The 17,081-nt window shown below is 34.3% G+C and overlaps 1 protein-coding gene across 1 annotated transcript; it reads left to right on the plus strand.

Moving 5' to 3' along the window:
* Positions 1–8,730: 8,730 nt before the first annotated feature.
* LOC132558104 (uncharacterized) lies at positions 8,731–16,400 on the plus strand. Its single transcript, XM_060222631.1, has 4 exons — positions 8,731–8,785; positions 13,854–13,980; positions 15,584–15,657; positions 16,381–16,400. Exons 1-4 carry the CDS (start codon positions 8,731–8,733, stop codon positions 16,398–16,400), a joined length of 276 nt encoding a protein of 91 aa, XP_060078614.1.
* The last annotated feature ends 681 nt before the right edge of the window (positions 16,401–17,081 follow it).

Below are 17,081 nucleotides of genomic sequence, written 5' to 3' on the forward strand. Positions count from 1 at the left end.
TCTGTCAGTTTTGTATTTTTATCTTATTCTACGAATGTCTGTGATATTACCTGATGTAAATCTTGCACACACTTACAGAATACTGAGAGTTAAGATATGTTATAACCTCACTGTTGATATGATGCTGTGCTGACAACAGAAACCTTATGACTTCAGGTTGAAATTCTGTATACTATTCCTCTGTAGAATATATGCTGCTTGTCGACTGTAAAGCAACTTATATACATCATTTTGGAAACTTGAAGTATAAGGTAGTAAAATATAACATGTGGGAAACTGCTGAAGAATTAGGAAGTAATATATTATATGTGGGAAACTGCTGAAGAATTAGGAAGTAATATATTATATGTGGGAAACTGCTGAAGAATTAGGAAGTAATATATTATATGTGGGAAACTGCTGAAGAATAAGTAGTTATATAATACATGTGGGAAACTGCTGAATAATTAGGAAGTAATATATTATATATGGGAAACAGCTGAAGAATTAGGGAGTAATATATTATATGTGGCAAACTGCTGAAGAATTAGGGAGTAATATACTATATGTGGGAAACTGCTGAAGAATTAGGGAGTAATATATTATATGTGGGAAACTGCTGAAGAATGAGGAAGTAATATATTATATGTGGGAAACTGCTGAAGAATAAGTAGTTATATGTTACATGTGGGAAACTGCTGAAGAATTAGGAAGTAATATATTATATGTGGGAAACTGCTGAAGAATTAGGAAGTAATATATTATATGTGGGAAACTGCTGAAGAATAAGTAGTTATATTATTATATGTGGGAAACTGCTGAAGAATAAGTAGTTATATGTTACATGTGGGAAACTGCTGAAGAATAAGTAGTTATATAATACATGTGGGAAACTGCTGAAGAATAAGTAGTTATATGTTACATGTGGGAAACTGCTGAAGAATTAGGAAGTAATATATTATATGTGGGAAACTGCTGAAGAATTAGGAAGTAATATATTATATGTGGGAAACTGCTGAAGAATTAGGAAGTAATATATTATATGTGGGAAACTGCTGAAGAATAAGTAGTTATATAATACATGTGGGAAACTGCTGAAGAATAAGTAGTTATATGTTACATGTGGGAAACTGCTGAAGAATTAGGAAGTAATATATTATATGTGGGAAACTGCTGAAGAATAAGTAGTTATATTATTATATGTGGGAAACTGCTGAAGAATAAGTAGTTATATGTTACATGTGGGAAACTGCTGAAGAATAAGTAGTTATATAATACATGTGGGAAACTGCTGAAGAATAAGTAGTTATATGTTACATGTGGGAAACTGCTGAAGAATTAGGAAGTAATATATTATATGTGGGAAACTGCTGAAGAATTAGGAAGTAATATATTATATGTGGGAAACTGCTGAAGAATTAGGGAGTAATATATTATATGTGGGAAACTGCTGAAGAATAATAGTTATATAATACATGTGGGAAACTGCTGAAGAATAAGTAGTTATATGTTACATGTGGGAAACTGCTGAAGAATTAGGAAGTAATATATTATATGTGGGAAACTGCTGAAGAATTAGGGAGTAATATATTATATGTGGGAAACTGCTGAAGAATAAGTAGTTATATTATTATATGTGGGAAACTGCTGAAGAATAGAAAGCATTATAATTAATTTTTTTAAAAACATTTTTGAATAGAAAATGAGAAGCAGCTGTACACATGGTATTATATATAGTATATAGTACAAAATTATGGTATGTTTACCAAAATATTTTGAACTTGTTATTAAAACATGTATGTTCTCTGTTTACTTCACTGTGTATGTTGTGTTCTCTGCATGTTATTGAAGTTCTGTTTCCTGTTGAAATGATTGTAAGAAACATGTAAACATTGACAGCAGATCTCAGATACCAGTGATAATAATGCTTATACAAAGAGATATGTTTAGGTTTAATACAAGATTTTGATATATTTGTGAAATCATGATTTTATATCCCTGATTTTCATGTTTATCAAACCTTATTCTATAATAAACTTGATGGCATGATGTCAGGGATATATGTTTTTTAACAAGTACGCCGTAACAAATCATCAAAGTTTGTCTCACAATTATCCAGCAACTTATTATGTGTCCATTATGAAATGGCAATCAGTCATTATCGGTTTGAATTTCTGTGGACTTTATTTCTCTGTACATAACAGTGAAAATGAGCAGCTGTTTTATATGGAGATTTTTTTGGATCTGAAACATTTTTTTTTTTCAAAATCTTTGGTGCAACTGCCAAGTTAAGCAATTGCATAACTATTTCACTTGGTGTTGATATTGATGATGTTAATGACGCTGCTGAGTACAAAATCACAACCAAACAAAGTCAGACAACTTTCATGTCTAACATGAACTGTAGTTTGGAATAGTGATTTTTTTCAAGGTTATGTAATTTTGGAAATTTTATTTTTAAGACTAAAAATGTATAAATTTTAGCTGAAACTGCTGAAATTTAACAACCATTGTACATTATATATATATATAAACAATATGCACTATATGGAAACATGTGATATTGTATTGTTGATTTGTTCAAACATTGCGTGATTCTGTCCCTTACTGTTTAATGTTTATCACTGTAGAGGTTTATATCATCACATTTTCCTCCCTCACCACATGTTTTTTACAGTATATAAATGTCATACATGTTTACTTCAATCAGGATAATTCTGTTGATAATATTAATTATACAGAGAAATCCAACATTGATGTCTTATTTATAGAAACAGTGAATCTTGTTGATTCATGTAAACTCTGTTCACTGTTATATTCCTAAGCCTTCAAAATCATACCATCAATTTGTTCCCTTTTATATTTTTTCTCAGTTTTTATGTGAGTGTTTAGCACTAATGGCTACTTGTACCTAATTTAAATACATTGTGTGTATGACTACCTGTACTCCAATAGATTTTATAATGTGAGGATGTCCGTCCAAATAAGGATTAGGACAGTTTAGGTATGCCAGCTTTTTTCTGCTGTCCTTTTATGTAGTTATATACAGAGTTACTTCCCCTCAGGTCTGATGCTTTTATCTATTATGAAGTTATGCTTATGAAAGTTTGGCATTATGGTATACATGTGTATGTATATATTATTTCATCATATCACACTTCTAAATGTGTAATTAAAATAAGGGAGATAACTCTTCACCACACTACACATATAATGAGGTAAGGGAGGTAGCTATCATGCATATTACTTGTTACTAAGGTAAGGGAGATAACTCTTCATCACACTACACATATAATGAGGTAAGGGAGGTAGCTATCATGCATATTACTTGTTACTAAGGAGAGGGAGATAACTCTGCTAGATGTCACACATATAACTTGTAACTAAGGATACCTTAGACATAGAACAATCAATGTCACTCTACACATTTAAGTGCTAAAATTTTTTGAAGGGGGCCAAAAAGAATTATTGAAGTTTTTTTAAGTGGTGAGTTTGAAGAAAAAAATATTTATGAAGTATTAATTTTTGTTCTCCCTACTTTCATCTTTCATCTATTGTAATAGTGATAAAACATTTGATTTTAAGAATTTTGAGTTCATTGTTTACATTACACCAAAGTCTGGAAATATTTTCTGTCGTCAGTTTCTTTTGAAGCAAGTATTTTATTTAATATATATTAGATATTTACATCTATTTTAGCTTTTTGTAAGAAAAAAAACTTTATCAGTTTTGGTTACAGATGTATATTGTATTTGATTAATGTTTTGACAGGGTTGTGACTCACAATCATGTGACTGAATCCTCTGACTTCTGTTGATGGACAACAGTCATGTGACTTCAGTGGTCTCCTGTTTTTAATGACTTGGGCCTTGTGTCTGTAAGTCAACAAATAGTGTTGTTATTATTGAATAAATGTGAAATAATGATTAAGACTTGTTTTTTTATCAATTATCTACACATCAAGTTAATCTTTAGCACCTGAATCTGATGCATGTTGTCTGTATTTCTGTCTTCTGTCGGTCCTTTCTCTATCTTAATTGGGTTCCATCTGCTAACTTCCTGCTACTGGAATGTCAGACTTGGGGTATGGTTTCATCAGGTGAGGCATTGTATTATTGTCATAGTAAGTTTCTCTAATCTACATTTTCACCTTTCACCTTTCACATTTATCAAAGTAAAGGTTTATCTGAGCTCTATTTCCTACACTACTCGTCACTGGAACTTTATACATGGGGTAATTGTTTATTTTGGTATGGCAGTGTCTCATGTATCATAAGCAGGTCATTGTGACCTACATTTTGAACTTTGACCTACAGCAAAGAAGTGTATATGCTCATCTAAGGGCCATTGGAAACCTGTACATATGAAATTTGAGAAGTATCCGTCCTAAATTTCTCAAGATATAGCGTTAGACAACGACAGCAGTCGTAATCCAAGGTGGCATTTTTTGTTATTATAATCTGTCCCATACTGCAAAACACTTAAGTAGTGGAACTTACATAACTCTGAGCATTATCACAAATAGTTCTAAAAAATACCACTGACAAAACCCAACCAAAAACCAAAACGAACTTCAAGATGTCCAACAGTTGTCTTTTAATTTCCTGGTCAGTATTTAAAATTGAACAGGCACAATAACAGACTAAGATGGGACTTCACTTACTACAAGAGAAAAAATATTCTTGTACTTTATACTTTTGGAATTAGATGAAAATCCATCCGGAACTTCTCAAGAAGTAGCTTTAAATAAACTCCAACCAAATTCAATGTGACCGTCTATTTAACCATTTCGTTGTTCAAATTATTCCAAAGTTAAACATCCATAACTAAGAACCAAGGTAGATCTAGCACAGAAAGTTGTTGTAAATCCAATCAATACTTCTCTATAGTTATAATCAGATTAATTGTTTAGGTCATTCGGGCATATCCCAAACAAATGGCGATTTGAAAAGCCCATCGTCAGATGATGGTGATCTCAACATTCTGTTTGCAAGCTTTCACTGTAATATGACCTTTGTAACATCCTGCTGGGGACGTTCGACAGTACACTTCAGGGTGATAGCACTATATACTAGTCGCTGTCATCAGGAGACTTTATACTTACATGGCATACATTACACCACCATATCACAGGCTCCCACAAACACTCAGCACTTACACTCACCTGACATACATTACACCACCATAACACAGACTCCCACAAACACTCAGCACTTACACTCACCTGACATACATTACACCACCATATCACAGACTCCCACAAACACTCAGCACTTACACTCACCTGACATACATTACACCACCATATCACAGGCTCCCACAAACACTCAGCACTTACACTCACCTGACATACATTACACCACCATATCACAGACTCCCACAAACACTCAGCACTTACACTCACCTGACATACATTACACCACCATATCACAGGCTCCCACAAACACACACTCAGCACTTACACTCACCTGACATACATTACACCACCATATCACAGGCTCCCACAAACACTCAGCACTTACACTCACCTGACATACATTACACCACCATATCACAGGCTCCCACAAACACACACTCACGTGAAATACATAGAGAGGTTGTTCTTTAACCGCCATAGATGCTATAAGTACGTAAGGCAATGATCGTACCAAACAAAAATGCAGGATATTAAATCCGAAAACAGGCCAAATTTAATCCTCATACGAATTCAAAAACAGTTGTTGGTATCGCCACGATTTTCGTGAAACTTGCGTTCAAATCATCATAAAAATGGGCCAGGTTTCTAGTTGACGACACCTTCGTCGAGTTTGTTGATAGGATATTCCAACAAGTTACTGGTATACCTAAGAGAACTAACTGTAGCCCTTTGTTGACTATATTTGTTTTCATACAAACCTTAATTATGGAAGAGTGCACCTATACAGGTCACAAAGAGATCTTACAAAGTCGTTTAATTTCACTTCCATACATATTGATAAAGTCTTTAAAGTGATAAGAAATTTCATTACCACGTCTATCGTTTATATCCACAGGAATCAGAAATCGAGAACACGGGAGATTAAATCAGCCGGTTATCTCGATATTTTCTTACAACGAAACCAGCGTGGATGGACAGCTTTCCATGAAGCTGTATGATAACCATGATCAAATCATTATCTCTATCGTGAATTTCTGGATAACAACATTCCTGCATCCCCAGCCTTTGGTGTTTACACGTCACAGTTGATTCGATATTCAAAGGCCTGTTACCATCATCACAATTTTCGTACAAGAAGTCGTCAGCTGACTGATAAACTCATAGCCCAGTGTCTCAAAAGATGCAGGTTGATAAAACTTGCCTGTTAATTACGTTGTTGTATACCTTGTATACCATTTGAGAGACTGACACTCACTTGGATTGACCAATCGGAAGGCGCTTACTCTTTCGGTTCACCTGGTCTTATTCTCCTTGTACTTTTTCAGGAGTCTGCGCGTAAAACTTTTCTGTTTTTTTATTTATTTATCCCTAGTTTTATTGAATTTGAATTTGGATTATGATTTGATGCCACGTCATGATTTTCTGATTGTGGTAAATCTAAATAACAATATCAATACATAGTCAGGACGTTTTTACTTTTGACAAGGAGTCAACTCCAGACATTGAAGTTCTCTTGATATTCGGAAACAAACACCAAAAAGGATATAGCTTAATTATTTCATCTTCTTGAGATTAAGTGGGAGGATTGTAAATTAAGATGAATGTATCTTATCGAGAACTACACTGTATGTATGTCAACTCGGTCGCGATAACTGATCAAGAAGTCAACATCCCTCTAATTTCTGACAAGGACTTTGAGATGACACACTATATATCGGTCATGATAGTCTGGAGGTCCCGCGAAAGAGAGTTACTGTCAACATATTTACAAACTTCAAAGCCGGCACAGATTTATCTGAGGGGTCACTGTTTAAAGTGTCACCGAAATATTATGTCTTGGACATATTGACAGAATCCCTCACTCTGATCTCTGCTGACATCGGACTTGGCGCGATTTGATTGCTCAGCCCATTTAAAATTAGATCATCAAGCAGATAGGATTGGGTACAATATTAATGACTTGTAAAGCATTGGGACTGAACATTAAATCTTCCTCACACAGGCGAACGAAAAAACAAGACGGAAATACCAACATGTTAACATAATCATAATCAAAACACAAATCCCATAAAACTAGGGCAAAATATGGAAAAAGAAAGATTTACACGGAGATTCCTGAAAGCATAAGGCGAGTAAGACCAGGTGTTCCCAAAGAGTAAACGTCTTCTACTTCACCGACGATACCCACCATGTAAAACTTGGTCAATCCATGCAATGACGTTAGCTGCAAAACATATTAAAGAACTGAAAGTCTTTCTCACAAGCGCGAATGTTCAATAAAAGACCTAAAGTGAGACAATGACGAGGCATTAGGACATAGTGGGGTATAAAGAAGAGAGAATATCATAATCCCAAATTTAGTCACCTTCTGTGGTCATACAATGGAGGCATAATGTACATTCTTACCCACAAAAAGATGAAGTGAGCAACTTATATGTATGTTGATATAAACACGCTAAAATAACATTGTTGTAATGTAGACCATGGCCCAACTGGACACAATTAAAGTATTACACAAAACGTCAGCTACGAGAGCTTTCATGAAGGGCACAAATTTCGAAAAGCCCCTTCCATAAATGTGCATATCCATTTCAAAATATCAATGGATTCCATAGAATGTCAGATAGAAAGTGAAACGACAGCGCACTGAGCAGGATTCTCATGCAGTGTGGATTAATCCATTTATTCTGCCATTCTCAAAAGAGCCGGTAGCTTAAAATATTAAATGAATATGTGATATTGAAACAACACCTGACGATATGCATGGTGAAGATATATTATGGCGCCTGCTGATAAAACATATTGTAACACTTTTCTTCAAACACGATTATATTTACTACATACAGAAATAATTAGGCCCACCTACAAATTGTCTACTTTTTCCAGAGAAGATAAGACTATCGGGAAGTTTTAATTCTTTGTTAGAAATGAAGCTGAATGTGTGCGTTGCATGTATGCCTTGGATTGATATGATTCTCTTTATGTGTTATTCTTTGTTTTGTTAATATTTTGCCCTCGTTCTATTGAATTCTAGATTCTGTTGACATTTCGTTATTTTTCTATTGTGTATTTTTTCCACAACAGTCTTTCCAATTGACGAATAATTTCAGGGCGTATCGTGGAATGCTTGATTTCCCAAGCCTTTTTATGATTATGTTGTAATGTTACTTGCTCTTTTTTTCTATACTTTATTTATTTGAATCGGCAATTTGAAATTATATAGCATCAATAATGTAATTTGTCACGATTCTTTATAATTCTGAACATATTCACATCCAAAATGAACAATCCCCCCTTTCACACACACACACTTCCCACCCCCCTTACACGCACGCGCGCGCACGAACACACAAACACACGCTTTATTGTACACTTACCTATCCGAACTCCTACACCTGGTTCATCATTTCTATCTTCTAACATTTAAATGAATACATGCTATGCATAGATTTAAAACGCTTACACTCCCGTTATTAATTCGAAAGACCACGACTTTATTGTGAAATAGTTATGACGTTTAGTATGTGTCAGTACATGTCTGATCCTGGTCACGTACTAGTCAGCTGACGATAGAAGATCTTAGTACTCCCGAAACACCGCCTCTAACAACAGACATGAACAGTTTTATATTAATATCATTCGTAGCAGTCCTTTTCCCAGCTGCTTTAGGTAAGTTCTATTTTATATTTATCTACTTTTGAATATCGCATGGAAACAACTATATAGATTTCCACATTCGATTTTATGAGACTTTTCCTTAGATTGAACGAGCAGTAGTTCTGTTCTGATGTTTCTTGTATAAACTCAAAGCAACCATTTAACCATTTATCACTCAAACTTCATATTAAATGGTCAGTTGGAAAATAATTGATATTAACGGAAAGCCGATACAAGCAAACCGCTCGTTATTGCACGTTCATCTTTTCATTCATTTTTTTTCGATTTCATTAAGAGACATAGGGGACATAGTATCCAAGGGAAAGTTTTAAAAGTGAATACTGTATTACACAGTACAACTGTGTTTTTGTTTTTCATCTTTTTTGTTATTTTTAATTTATTGTTTTCTTCTATTGTTTTGTCTGTTTTATCGAAGTTTAAAGACATATGGATTTTAACGGGCAAATCCTGAAATTATTTTCAATGCTTTAATTGACATAAATGAAGCATGTATTCTAGAATAAACAACACATTGCAAGTTGGTATTTTGGTAATTATAAATAGTTATTTTTCTTAAAACTTATTTCTTCAATACAAATTATGTTTGCCAGTATATAATGCGGAGTGATAAGTGTGGTTCAATGTAGGCCGTTTTCATACCGCATGGTTACTGAAAACCTTATCAACCCTCCATCATCACACAGGAACTTTTAAGGAGTAAAGATCGAATTATTGGTATCATGAAATTAAGTATTGATACCTTTATAAAAAAAACACTAATCGGTTTTAAGGTCAATGGCAGATAAAAATATATGCTTATACGTTGTTCATAATCATATTCTCATCTTTGCTTTTTCCCTGGCTCTGTTAATCTTTCTCTATTCTTTTCCATTTTTTTCAACTCCCCTCTGTTTTGATATATATTTATTTTGATTACCAAACTTTAAGTCTATTATATTGAAAATATGTTGATTAATGTACTGTTTTCGGGAGAAGGCGTCAGTAAGTTGTTTTAACTTGTGCCTAATCCCGGTTGTTTGATGGCAATAAAAATACCACTAATTCAAATGGTTGATATCACTAAATATCCAGAATTAGTGACGTCATTAAATGAATTATTGATATTGGACCATCATGATGCTACTAAATTTCCGCAGACAATTTCAGCGACGTTTCGCTTGTATTATATTAACCTTAGTTTTAATCTATGAAAACATATTGACACTAGAAACACAATGTCTTACTATCCTCGTACTTGTTCCACTGTCTCGGTATATTTGCCTCGTTCATACTTGTCATGTTTGAAATCGATTTTGTTTATGTTCGAGACGGAGTGTATCGCTGGACTTTCATTGATTCTCTTTCTCCTGTAGATAGTTATGTTAATTTACTGGTTTTATACGTATTTATTATTTCATTTCCTATCAAACCTTCACTTTACAGCTTTCCCTTTTTCATAAGAATGCTCCCAAAAAAGGCGTTTGTGGCATTGTATCAATACACTCACATTCGAGGTTTACAGGTGGAATAAAATATCTACTTTTGGAACAAATGAAACTTTATCTTATAAGGAATCAAAACCTGCGCATAATATAGTAAATTTAGAACTTTGCTAGATTCACATGCAAAAACAATCTAAACAAATGAACTGGAACATAACGTTCTATATAGTATATGTTAAAGAATCTGTTTTGGGTCTTGCTTAATTTGTCTTCATAGGACATCAACAAAGATGAGAATTTAGGTTTTATCTCAAACAAAGTCCAAATACTGACCAGAATAAATATTTCCCTATATTCCCCTGATATACTGTAGATAACGTTTATCATTAGCAGCAAATTTGATTTCCGTGGTTTTATCACCATTCGTTATACTGGTTCTGTACCACCAGTGGAGCTATGATAACAATTCTTTATACTGGTTCTGTACCGCCAGTGGAGCTATGATAACAATTCTTTATACTGGTTCTGTACCGCCAGTGGAGCTATGATAACAATTCTTTATACTGATTCTGTACCGCCAGTGGAGCTATGATAACAATTCTTTATACTGGTTCTGTACCGCCAGTGTAGCTATGATAACAATTATTTATACTGATTCTGTACCGCCAGTGGAGCTATGATAACAATTCTTTATACTGATTCTGTACCGCCAGTGGAGCTATGATAACAATTCTTTATACTGGTTCTGTACCGCCAGTGGAACTATGATAACAATTCTTTATACTGATTCTGTACCGCCAGTGGAGCAGTGGAGCTATGATAACAATTCTTTATACTGATTCTGTACCGCCAGTGGAGCTATGATAACAATTCTTTATACTGATTCTGTACCGCCAGTGGAGCTATGATAACAATTCTTTATACTGATTCTGTACCGCCAGTGGAGCTATGATAACAATTCTTTATACTGATTCTGTACCGCCAGTGGAGCTATGATAACAATTCTTTATACTGATTCTGTACCGACAGTGTAGCTATGATAACAATTCTTTATACTGGTTCTGTAACAATTAACTTCTTTATACTGGTTCTGTACCGCCAGTGGAGCTATGATAACAATTCTTTATACTGATTCTGTACCGCCAGTGGAGCTATGATAACAATTCTTTATACTGGTTCTGTACCTACAGTGTAGCTATGATAACAATTCTTTATACTGATTCTGTACCGCCAGTGGAGCTATGATAACAATTCTTTATACTGGTTCTGTACCGCCAGTGGAGCTATGATAACAATTTTTTATACTGATTCTGTACCGCCAGTGGAGCTATGATAACAATTCTTTATACTGATTCTGTACCGCCAGTGGAGCTATGATAACAATTCTTTATACTGGTTCTGTACCGCCAGTGGAGCTATGATAACAATTCTTTATACTGATTCTGTACCGCCAGTGGACTGATTCTGTACCGCCAGTGGAGCTATGATAACAATTCTTTATACTGGTTCTGTACCGCCAGTGGAGCTATGATAACAATTCTTTATACTGATTCTGTACCGCCAGTGGAGCTATGATAACAATTCTTTATACTGGTTCTGTATACTGGTTCTGTACCGCCAGTGGAGCTATGATAACAGTTCTTTATACTGATTCTGTACCGCCAGTGGAGCTATGATAACAATTCTTTATACTGATTCTGTACCGCCAGTGGAGCTATGATAACAATTCTTTATACTGGTTCTGTACCGCCAGTGGAGCTATGATAACAATTCTTTATACTGATTCTGTACCGCCAGTGGAGCTATGATAACAGTTCTTTATACTGATTCTGTACCGCCAGTGGAGCTATGATAACAATTCTTTATACTGGTTCTGTACCGCCAGTGGAGCTATGATAACAGTTCTTTATACTGATTCTGTACCGCCAGTGTAGCTATGATAACAATTCGTTATACTGGTTCTGTACCGCCAGTGGAGCTATGATAACAATTCTTTATACTGGTTCTGTACCGCCAGTGGAGCTATGATAACAATTTTTTATACTGATTCTGTACCGCCAGTGGAGCTATGATAACAATTCGTTATACTGATTCTGTACCGCCAGTGGAGCTATGATAACAATTATTTATACTGATTCTGTACCGCCAGTGGAGCTATGATAACAATTCTTTATACTTGTTCTGTACCGCCAGTGTAGCTATGATAACAATTCTTTATACTGGTTCTGTACCGCCAGTGGAGCTATGATAACAATTCTTTATACTGGTTCTGTACCGCCAGTGTAGCTATGATAACAATTCTTTATACTGATTCTGTACCGCCAGTGGAGCTATGATAACAATTCTTTATACCGGTTCTGTACCGCCAGTGGAGCTATGATAACAATTCTTTATACTGATTCTGTACCGCCAGTGGAGCTATGATAACAATTCTTTATACTGATTCTGTACCGCCAGTGGAGCTATGATAACAATTCTTTATACTGATTCTGTACCGCCAGTGGAGCTATGATAACAATTCTTTATACTGGTTCTGTACCGCCAGTGGAGCTATGATAACAATCCTTTATACATTTAATCACAGGCTGGCGATGTGGATTTTAAAACCTAGATATCAATCACATGGTTACAACGTGTATTTTAAGTCCTAGAAATTAATTACATGTTGGCAATGCGTATTTTAAGATCTAGAAATTAATGACATGATAGCAATGTGTATTTTAAGACCTAGAAATTAATTACATGATGGCAATGTGTGTCTTAAGATCTAGAAATTAATTACATGATGGCAATGTGTATTTTAAGACCTAGAAATTAATTACATTATGGCAATGTGTATTTTAATACCTAGAAATTAATTACATGATGGCAATGTGTATTTTAATACCTAGAAATTAATGACATGATAGCAATGTGTATTTTAAAACCTAGAAATTAATTACATGATGGCAATGTGTATTTTAATACCTAGAAATTAATTACATGATGGCAATGTGTGTCTTAAGATCTAGAAATTAATGACATGATAGCAATGTGTATTTTAAAACCTAGAAATTAATTACATGATGGCAATGTGTATCTTAAGATCTAGAAATTAATTACATGATGGCAATGTGTATTTTAATACCTAGAAATTAATTACATGATGGCAATGTGTATTTTAAGACCTAGAAATTAATTACATGATGGCAATGTGTATTTTAATACCTAGAAATTAATTACATGATGGCAATGTGTATTTTAATACCTAGAAATTAATTACATGATGGCAATGTGTGTCTTAAGATCTAGAAATTAATGACATGATAGCAATGTGTATTTTAAAACCTAGAAATTAATTACATGATGGCAATGTGTATTTTAATACCTAGAAATTAATTACATGATGGCAATGTGTATTTTAATACCTAGAAATTAATTACATGATGGCAATGTGTATTTTAATACCTAGAAATTAATTACATGATGGCAATGTGTATTTTAAGATCTAGAAATTAATTACATGATGACAATGTGTATTTTAAGACCCAGAAATTAAGTACATGATGACAACGTATATTTTCTGTCTTTTTTCCTTACTTTGTAGATATGCATTTGTTTACATTAAGCTACACTGGTGTTTATTTTTCGCCTGCCAGGTCAGCTAGATGTATGTACGTCTGATTCTGAGTGTTTGCTGACTGGTTATCACTGCTGTAAAGACACGCCCTTTTGTTGTGAGGATGGGTACATGTGTACTGGATCAGGCACGTGCATCAGTTATGGGTATATATCATATAACTACAATGTTGTCAGTGTTATAATCCCTATTGCACAGTTATTTAACATGTGTAATGTGACAAACGACAGCTGTAAGTTGTCATTGTTTCCTTTGAGACTTCATATGCATTGTGACATCACAAAAAAGTAAAGAACGAAATATTTCTGATTTAAGTACCAATTTGATAAAATGCTGTTTTCACGAATGTTTGTACAAGAATATCAACAATGCAATACATATATAAACACAGTCGTATATTCGTTGCCATAGTTTATGGACTTTATGACACGCGTTACGAATTTCTCATTTTACCTCGTTGAGGCTCAATAAAATGAAAAAAAACTCGTTCATAAGTCTCATTTAGATGGAAACTCGTGTGAGATCCACTATATATTTCATTTACTACTATAAACGATTTTTTATTTTAAGATGTTCGTTGCTTTTTTCGATAGGACCCAGTGTAACCATAGAATGGTAATTGAGAAGTTGGATATAAATTGTTTGTGAAAGAATTTTGCCAATATAGATATTACTTATCTTAATGTTAGAAATGTTGGAACGAATAACTTCAGATTTATGGCATTGGGTTCCATTTTGTCATTGTAAAGTTAGAACATTACCTTGGCAGACATTGTATGTGGACTTAAAGTCCCTGAGGTTTGCCATTACCTGCTTGTCACATTTTCATTGATGACATGTTCCAGAATGTACACATGAACTTGACGTTACTCTTCATTCTCAGGTATATGAAAATTACAAATATTGAATTTTCGAGCTAGTGTACCCATCAATTTAGGTTTTGACTTTTCTTGTGATCATTTTAGATATTCTTAACTCGCCTCTAGGCATTAGACCCTAGCATCACTGACGCGTCCTGAAAGGTGCTAATCAGTTGTGTGTCTTTAGTAAAATCTTGAATAAAAATAACGTTCTGATATAGACTTAAACAAATCTTACGAAAGCCATTATTGCTACAAAAATCTCCACATGTTGTCCGAATGAGTTTCCAAAACAAATAGCATCTACACATCAAGGTTTACAACGGAAGACTAATTATTTATTGATACAAACACACCTGTTACGTTACAAACCTCTAAAAGGGTACAGAAACTATACAAATATACGGCAACAAAAAATAATCGCTTCCAAATTTCCAGTTTTATGATCGAAAAGTACAAGGATCATCTCGTCAGAGTAAAACTGCTATTTTTTCTATTATTCAATAATGAATGTTCGTTGTGCTTGATACTGTAAGTAGTAACGAAGTCAGAAATTTGTATTTCAGGTTTGAATACATAAGGAGATCTCAAAATCATATTTTTTATTTGTCAGTGAACTTTTTCAGAAATTCTAAAACGGCACATCGATTTGCTATAAATGTAAAAAGTAATACGTCCTATAAAGGTCATATCAGCTGTTCAGTACTATGTATTTATTATTGTTTCGTGTTAAACTGACATTATCTAAGCGGTGCTCCATCAGTCAGACATGAGCAGCAACATGGAATGACTTATTTATCTGTTTTTGGATTTAAACGGTTAAAAGAGAGGGTGCATCCTTGATTCATTTTTACTCTATTTGTTCCCTGATAAATACACTTTGTTTCAGTGTCATCATTGGACCTTGTGTTGGATTCGTCGTATTAGCAATCGGTATCGCGTTCTTCATATACAGAAGGAAGTGTAAGTATAGAAAATGTCGTATTAGCAATCAAAATGAGGTAGAAGGAGGAATAATTGGAATAGAATAACATAAACTCAACATTGTTCTCAGACTCTAACGGCCTTCTTGAGGTCTTCAGGCCTGCAGAGTCGAAGAAGGTATAAAGGCCATTTTTGTTATTTTAGCCCAAAAATTCGTCCAGTATATACACCATCCTCTATTTTTACTCCAGTGGATAAGTCGGTATTGCTCTCTACATCTATGGAACATGTCATGGAAAACTTGAAGGCACAAGCAAAGTAATTTAATTGGTCTATAGTGGGTTCCAGAACTTACTAATCACAGGTTGATACACTCCTTAGAAGATTACAAAGGAGCGACACCCAATTTCAAAGTCATTACGTCCAGATTTGTTTGATGTACATCAAAGAATCATACTAGTCTTGTCCACAAGGTGTCAAATATGGAACCCTTCCATTTTGCCATGACATGTTCCAGGGATGCAATGAGCAATAGTGAGTGTAACCCCTGCAGTATCGAGGATGAGAGAGCGATAGTGCGTGTAACCCCTGGAGTATCGAGGATGAATATATACGCAATGGAAATTTAATCTTCAGCAGCACTAAATAAGTTCTTGTCAAAAAGGCATCAAAGGTAGAGAGCTAACTTAACTCTTAATCTTAGTTAAAAAAATTGTGGAATTATTATTATTATTTTTTGTAAACATGTTTTTTCTTTTGCAGGCCGCAACAGGAATGTATAGATCATATGAATACCCATGTCCTGAAAAATCCTTCATGTGGGGAAGGCATACAACTCTTCCGTCTTTCTTGCATCTTTATATCACCATCATGCTGAATAGGATTTTTGTATAGACGAATGATATTGTTGACATCAAGGTTTAGTGTTAGTGTTGTTTGATCATCCCTTGTCTGCAGTAGGAGTAAGTTACAGTGTATACTGATATACCCAACAGTTAAATGATTGCGCGCTAAAATCTATTTAACTCTGTCGCTTCTTTAAACGTTTAGAATCTGTCTTGGTGAAATCGAAAACTGTAGCTGGCATGTGTTGATGTTACTAGCTAATCTGATCTTTGTGTTTTATCGTATTAATCTCAATAAATAATTACATATCGTACTTAATGGTTGTCATACTGTCCTTAATTAATGACTTTTCCCAAAAACTTGAAGTAGAGATCTATATAATAATATTACTAATACACAGCCTCCTACTCAGGAATATAGTATTGTTGTCAGCTATTTTTGTAGCTATGATTGGTAATGTTGTTAGCTCATTGTATTGAATCCCAGTGTTTCTTATATTTCTGTCATATTGGGAGATGGTGTTTGTCCCAGGACAGTGTCATATTGGGAGATGGTGTGTGTCCCAGGACAGTGTCATATTGGGAGATGGCATGTGTCCTAGTATAGTGTCATATTGG

This window comes from Ylistrum balloti, unplaced genomic scaffold (genome assembly GCF_031769215.1).
Source record: "Ylistrum balloti isolate Yb309-2 unplaced genomic scaffold, AGI_CSIRO_Ybal_v1 Utg370758, whole genome shotgun sequence".
Classification (NCBI taxonomy): Eukaryota; Metazoa; Mollusca; class Bivalvia; order Pectinida; family Pectinidae; genus Ylistrum; species Ylistrum balloti.

Excerpts from the sequence above, each read along its gene's own strand:
- LOC132558104 (XM_060222631.1), top strand. The coding sequence starts at position 8,731 with ATGAACAGTTTTATATTAATATCATTCGTAGCAGTCCTTTTCCCAGCT. Across the intron at positions 8,786-13,853 it reads CCTTTTCCCAGCTGCTTTAG|GTCAGCTAGATGTATGTACG; the intron begins GTAAGTTCTATT and ends TTCGCCTGCCAG. Across the intron at positions 15,658-16,380 it reads CTTCATATACAGAAGGAAGT|GCCGCAACAGGAATGTATAG; the intron begins GTAAGTATAGAA and ends TTTCTTTTGCAG.